The sequence below is a fragment of the Cannabis sativa genome, chromosome 1 (genome assembly GCF_029168945.1).
Source record: "Cannabis sativa cultivar Pink pepper isolate KNU-18-1 chromosome 1, ASM2916894v1, whole genome shotgun sequence".
In the NCBI taxonomy this organism is placed as follows: domain Eukaryota; kingdom Viridiplantae; phylum Streptophyta; class Magnoliopsida; order Rosales; family Cannabaceae; genus Cannabis; species Cannabis sativa.
The window spans coordinates 48,455,756-48,463,076 of record NC_083601.1 but is presented as its reverse complement, the minus strand read 5'-3'; the positions used below and the strand labels follow the sequence as shown (position 1 = coordinate 48,463,076).

General features: G+C 34.1%; 1 protein-coding gene across 4 annotated transcripts in view; it reads left to right on the top strand.

The window, feature by feature from the left end:
* The first annotated feature begins 425 nt into the window (after positions 1-425).
* Positions 426-7,321, top strand: part of LOC115708090 (uncharacterized) — a 32,729-nt gene continuing 25,833 nt past the window's right edge. Inside the window, exons 1-5 of one of the 4 annotated variants that reach the window (XM_061118850.1) lie at positions 426-595; positions 1,046-1,126; positions 3,990-5,609; positions 5,839-6,065; positions 6,166-6,498. In XM_061118850.1, the coding sequence (XP_060974833.1) occupies positions 4,059-5,609; positions 5,839-6,065; positions 6,166-6,498 (2,111 nt within the window). In that variant the 5' untranslated portion in view covers positions 426-595; positions 1,046-1,126; positions 3,990-4,058. Of the gene's footprint in view, positions 596-1,045; positions 1,127-2,152; positions 2,527-3,989; positions 5,610-5,838; positions 6,066-6,165; positions 6,499-7,321 lie in introns of those variants that run through there. The other 3 variants (XM_061118856.1, XM_030636276.2, XM_030636275.2) reach the window with 3 other exon arrangements.

Below are 7,321 nucleotides of genomic sequence, written 5' to 3'. Positions count from 1 at the left end.
AATAGAATTTACTTTTTTTTATATATTTTTACAATGATCTATGAAAACAATACGAAAACTACATTAAAGTAACAAGAAAATTACATACAAATAACAAAAAATCAATAACAAATTCATAAGAGTACAACATAAAATTACGTCAAAAAACTGTATTTTTTGTTAATAAAATTATAAAAAAACGTGAAAATATTTAAAATTCTTTACAATCGTACTTTTGTAATTTTTTTTTTTCATTTTTATGTATTTGTGAAATAATCCCTAAAATTATTGTGCCAAAAACTTATGGGTTTAGAAAAATACCAACCCATTTAAATAGGCTCAAAATTGGGCTGTACTATTAATGGGCTTTAGACACCAAGCCCAGGCCGTAGTCCACTCATCTTCCCCCAAAAACCCAATTAACTCTCTCTCCTTCCCTCTAAAGCCTGAAACTGAAACCCATTGAAGCGTGGTTGGCTCACCTCCTCGCCTTTCCTCTCTCTCTTGGTCAATGGTTCACCAGAGCTACCTCTTCGCCTTTCCTCTCTCTCTCTCTCTCTCTCTCTCTCTCTCTCTCTCTCTCTCTCTCTCAGCTGTCCTGTTCCTATTCGCATTGGTAAGATCTTTCGACTTTTGTCTCAGTTGGTCTTTTGAGTCTCACTGTTATAAATATAATTGTTTGGTTTTTCTCACGGGAATGGGTTTTAGGGTTTTGAGAAGGAGTGATTAGGTAACAACAGGTCTTTCTTTACTTGTAGCTTTCAGAAATTTCTTCGTTCCCTTTTTCCGAATTTTATTTATATTCTGTTAATCCTATATTATTGTTATTATTATTATTATTAAATCAACCTATATAATTGAGAAAAACAGCATTAGGTGATAGTAGGTAGTTGTTTTTGAAATATACCGATTTGATTCTTTTATGCTGTAATGATGTAATCATCTTTTATTCAGAGTCGAACCAATTGACAAGAATTTCTTATGTTGACATTTACATGAAATCGATATATGTGTGGCTTTCTCTCTCCCTCTCTGTCAGATTTATTTATGTTTTTTTTATTCTCAGATTTGAGAATGAAAAATGAGAACAGCATGAAGATGACGATGAGTATAGCTTATTAGAGAGGAAGGTTTTTTACTATTACAAGTATGATTTTTTTCTTGTATGTTTCTGATTTTAGGATTTTCAAAGTTTGAAAAAATCTCTCCTTAGCTTTTTCTAGGTTTTTAAATTTAATCTCTTATTTGGGTTTGATTTGGGTTTAATCTCTCTGAAATAAGATTTTGGTCTTTTAGATTTTAGTTTTTCGATTGTGCTTAAATCTCCTTCTCTTTTTATCTTGATTTCATATGTTGTTTTACGTAATTTTCTTTTGATGTTAGTATATATATTCTATTCTGTTATATATATGTGTTTGTAGAAATGACTTAATCACTTTTCATGTATGTATGCATGAATCTATATAGTTTCTGATTTGCTTGCTTGTGGTTGATTCACATAATGTATTTGCTAGAGATTAGTGGTGAGAATAATTTATGCTACCCAAGTCTATTTTAAGTCCCTCTGAAGAATATAGTGTTAAATTTAGGGTCAATATATGTGGAAGAATGAAGAATGGATTTGCCTGCAAATCAATCATTGATGAACTCTCATGCTTCATCTCATCACCCACTCCAACTATCCTTTCTGTTTACTGCTTTTGGTCTCTTATTATTGTTATAATATTTTAAGTTAGTGTATTATTAGCTGTTTTTTATTCTTTCCTTTATGATTACATAAGAATTCAGCATAGAAAATTAGCAAGAAAATAGGTATACAACCATTTCTGGTTTGTGTAAATTTTTAGACTACAATTTTAGTGATATTATTGTTATTGCTTTTTCTTTTGACAATTTATATTTATATATGACTGATATGTTTCCTATGATCAACTTGCAACACTTTGCAAAAGTTGGAACTAGCTATTATATTTAGAGACAAGAAGAGATTCCAATTTAATTTTCCATTTAGTATGTATTAAAGAAAAAAATCACAATCATAGACATATGAGTTGTCTAAGCCACTAAGGCTAGCTTAGTGGTGAGGGAGGGATGGGAAAAAGGGAGTGGTCATGAGTTCGAACCTAGGACCTTGAAACTATTAAGCTATTAACAGATTGTAAAATACCATTACGCTACACTCAAAAAAAAAAATAAAAAAAAAAGACATATGAGTTGTCTTGGAAGGGATTTCTCAAAAGTAGAAGGAATAGTCTTGGAAGGGTTTTTCAAAAGTAGAAGGACTAGAGAGAAGGGGATGGGCTTTGAGAGCTCGATTTAATTATCATGTCATAGGGAATTATCTAGTTACTTTGTCTTGGTATAGTGGCCTCTTTGAGCAATATATGAACCCAAATCCCTACCCGGTTCAGATTTTAAAAAAAAACCTAAATTCCTAAAACAAATCCCTAATTCCTCTTCTTCTCCCCATTATCTTTATCGTTCTCCCGTACCCAGACTCCTCACTCTCGTCATCGCCGACTACCATCACCAATCTAAAAGTCTCAGGTCACATCTTTTTTGCTTTGCTTTGTTTAATAATCAATTGATTTTTTGTTTTCGTTATGTATGGATTTGATCTTAGTGTTCCGTGGCAAATGATTTGATTTGATTTGATTTTGCGTTAATGATCGGAGAATTTAGTGTTCAATTCTTTTAATTCAATTTCAGAATCTTGTATAGGTGTTTTATGATTTACTTTGCTGCAAGTTCTTTTCTTTTGGTATTGAGGTTTTGAAACTTTGTACTCGATGGTTATTTTATAATTCGTTATTTGGGTATTTTTGGGTTGAGATGAAAGGTGTTTAATTGAAAGAAGAAGAAGAGAAATTTGTAATCTCTATTTTGTCATATTGATTCAACATTTTCCACGGGCAGCCATTTGTGAAATTTTGAACTTTTATTCTGAGAAAATTGAGAATGATTGAATCTAGAGAAATTCTTGTGAGAACAAACAATTATAAAATGTGATTTTGCTGATTTGTGTTTTGTGGTATGGATCCTGAATTACAAATCATGAATGTATCAATCAAGTAAAACATTTTGCTGATTTTGCTAATGCGTATTTTTTATCTGATCTTTTTTATTTATTTAGAAAAGGCAAAAAAATCAAAATTCATGTTTTTTGTTTTTAAAATTGACAAACAAAAATGGTTTCAAAACACATTTTTATTTTTTGTTTTTGAAATTGAAAAACAAAAGTGGTTACAGAACACACTTTTGTTTTTTGTTTTTAAAATTGAAAAACAAAAGTGGTTATAGGGGTTTAGGGTTTCGGGGTTCGGGTTTTAGGGTTTAGGGTTTGGTAAACACTTTTGTTTTGTAATTTTTTAATCACAAAATGAAAGTAAATTTTTTGTTTTTAAAAATTTTGTTTTTGAAAAATAAAAATGCATTCTGTAACCACTTTTATTTTTCAATTTTAAAAACAGAAAACAAAAGTGTGTTCTGTAAAGTTCATTTTTATTTTCATTTTTTTTGATTTTATTTAAGTCGGGTCAAGGTCCGGGGTCGAATTCGGATTCGGGTCAGAGATCGGGTTCATCACAAGAGCCGTGAGAGAGGATTTAGGTTCAGGTCTTGTCGGAGTCCAAAATATTGATTAAGCAAAAAAAACTGTTTAAAAAAATATCAAAAGTGATTTTTTTTTTGTTTTTAAAATTTTGATTCTTAATTAAAAAATTTAAAAGCAAAAACAGTTTTTATAGAACATGTTTTTAAAAAATATTTTCACTTTTCTAATTTTAAAAACAAAAAACTGATTAAAAAAGTATTACCAAACGCCACCTATGTAAATAAGTAAAAGAATAAAAGCCACCATTTTTATTTCCTTCAATCTCACTTATAGGTATTCCATTTTTAGTCTCATTTACAACATTTTTAATCTAGCTTTTATCTTATCTAATCTAATTTATGTATGTGTATATTTCTTTTGAATTCGGCTCCTTATTAGTTTGTTTGATTTTGAATAGGATCTGTCTCTAGCATAAGGAATATTACACAGATGTTTTTGTAGTTGATCGATATACATATAAAAATAAATGGCGTGGTTTAAAGCTGGCTCTAGTTTGGCAAAGCTTGCCATTAGAAGAACCATATTGCAAGGTGGTTCATATGTCGCAAGAACACGAGTTGTTCCCTCCCAGAATCGTTATTTTCATACCACAATGTTTAAGTCTAAGGCTCAGGCTGCACCCGTGCCTCGTCCTGTTCCGCTGTCTAGGTTAACCGATAGCTTCTTAGATGGAACTAGCAGTGTGTATTTGGAAGAGCTTCAAAGGGCTTGGGAAGCTGACCCAAATAGCGTCGATGAGTCTTGGGACAACTTCTTTAAAAATTTTGTGGGTCAGGCTTCTACCTCCCCTGGAATTTCAGGCCAAACCATTCAAGAGAGTATGCGATTGATGTTACTTGTGAGAGCTTATCAAGTAAATGGGCACATGAAAGCCAAGTTGGATCCTTTGGCTCTGGAACAACGAGAAATCCCAAGTGATTTGGACCCTGCCCTTTATGGTTTCTCAGAAGCTGATCTTGATAGGGAGTTCTTTTTAGGGGTGTGGAAGATGGCTGGGTTTTTGTCTGAGAATCGTCCAGTACAAACACTTAGATCAATTTTGACCCGCCTTGAGCAGGCTTACTGTGGGACTATTGGATTTGAGTACATGCACATTGCTGATCGCGAAAAGTGTAACTGGTTGAGAGATAAGATTGAAACTCCAACCCAGATGCAATACAATAGGCAGCGGCGGGAAGTTATTCTTGATAGACTTATATGGAGTACACAGTTTGAGAATTTCTTGGCCACTAAGTGGACAACAGCCAAGAGATTTGGGCTTGAAGGTGCAGAGACTTTGATTCCTGGTATGAAGGAGATGTTTGACAGGGCAGCAGATCTTGGGGTTGAGAGCATTGTTATGGGAATGTCTCATAGAGGAAGACTTAATGTATTGGGTAATGTCGTTCGAAAGCCTCTTCGTCAAATATTTAGTGAATTTAGTGGTGGCATAAAGCCTGTCGACGAGGTTGGGCTTTACACAGGTACTGGTGATGTTAAGTACCATTTGGGAACTTCTTATGATCGACCTACAAGAGGTGGGAAAAGAATTCATTTGTCTTTGGTTGCAAATCCAAGTCACTTGGAAGCTGCAGACCCAGTTGTTGTTGGAAAAACTAGAGCAAAACAGTATTACTCAAATGATGTTGACAGAACGAAGAACATGGGTGTGTTGATTCATGGAGATGGTAGTTTTGCTGGACAAGGTGTTGTCTACGAAACACTTCATCTTAGTGCCCTTCCAAACTACACCACTGGTGGGACCATTCATCTTGTAATAAACAACCAAGTTGCCTTTACAACCGATCCAATGTTTGGGAGATCTTCGCAGTACTGCACTGATGTTGCAAAAGCCCTGGATGCTCCTATATTTCATGTAAATGGTGATGACATGGAAGCAGTTGTTCATGTTTGCGAGCTTGCAGCAGAGTGGCGCCAGACTTTCCATTCTGATGTTGTTGTTGATTTAGTCTGTTACAGGAGGTTTGGGCATAATGAGATTGATGAGCCGTCTTTCACTCAGCCCAAAATGTACCAGGTTTGTCCTTCGCTCCTGTTTGGTCTAGCTTGATATAGTTACTTAAGTGGAAAACATTTGGGAAGCCTTTGTTTTTTTTGTTCCCGTTTCCATGTGTGCATTTTTTTTCCTTATATTAATTCTTAATTCTTGTGCTCTTTGCATTAATCCAGCAAATGTTTTGATTATTGTGGTTCTCTTTGTTAGATGAGTCTTCTATACTCCTGACATTTTTCACTTTATGTTGCAGGTTATTAGGAGCCATCCCACAGCTCTTCAGCTTTACCAAAATAAGCTGTTAGAATCTGGGCAAGTGAACAAAGAAGACATTGATAAGATATTTCAGAAAGTTACTTCAATCCTTAATGAAGAATTCTTGGCCAGCAAAGATTATGTTCCACAAAGAAGAGACTGGCTCTCGTCCCATTGGTCTGGATTTAAGTCTCCTGAACAAGTTTCACGAATCAAAAACACTGGGTATGAAAGTGCCTTTTTTTCCAGAAAATTGCTTACTTGGTTTTTGGCTTCATCTGATGTTTTAAACTCTATTCTAATTTACTTGTATCTTATCATGCAGGGTAAAACCAGAGATTTTGAAGAATGTTGGGAAGGCAATCACGTTACTCCCAGAAAATTTTAAGCCTCACAGAGCAGTGAAGAAAGTTTATGAACTGCGTCATCAAATGATTGAAACAGGTGAAGGCATTGACTGGGCAGTTGCTGAAGCACTTGCCTTTGCTACATTGATAGTGGAAGGTAACCATGTTCGATTGAGTGGTCAGGATGTTGAAAGAGGCACATTCAGTCATCGGCATTCTGTAGTCCATGATCAGGAAACAGGGGAAAAGTACTGCCCTCTGGATCATGTTGTTATGAATCAAGATGAGGAAAGGTTCACAGTGAGCAACAGGTAATCATCTCTAATTGTACCTTTTGCTAGTGTCTTGGCTCTCCAAACCAGCTATTTTGAAAGGTTTATTACAAAAATTTCAGCTATATACCATACTTGGCACATTCAGCTTGATGATTTGGGCCAATGAATATAATCTGCAGATTGTGCAAGGTTTTCCCTTAATATTTATTATTTTCAGTGTGAGGATTTGGTTATTTGGAAGAGATTACAACTTTTTCGGACCAAATTCATTTTTATGACCAATTGTCAAGATGATCCTTTTAGGTGCAGTAAATTTTAATTACGACCCCTCATCATAGTACTATCAATTGAGTGATGCTATAGAGATACAATATTTTCACCTAATTTTGCACTATTGATGTGTTATAATCTAGTATAAGCACTTGTGTCCTAACTGAAAAAAATGCGGACCCCATCATAGCTCATAACAAATACTGTTTGTCATAAAGTCATAACAACGTTCTTCTAACATATGTGATGTTTCCTGCTTTGGCTCTGTTGTGGCTGATGATGTCTACGCTACTGTTGATTTTGCATGTTGACATTATCATAAAAACCTTTGGATTGTTGTCTACTCCAATACTTATATAGAGTATTCTAATTATTGCCTTACTATTATTGATTGACTCATGCTCACGGGAAATGTGAAATATTATTGGATTTTTTGTTTGTTAAAATCTATTAGTGGATTATTCAGGGTACCTTGTCATAATATGCATTTAGTTTTCAGTAACCACTGGAATGTATTTCCTAACCACTATACTATTTAATGTGGTTCTTCAAGGGTGTTTATGCTGATTAGATATACCATATTTTATAT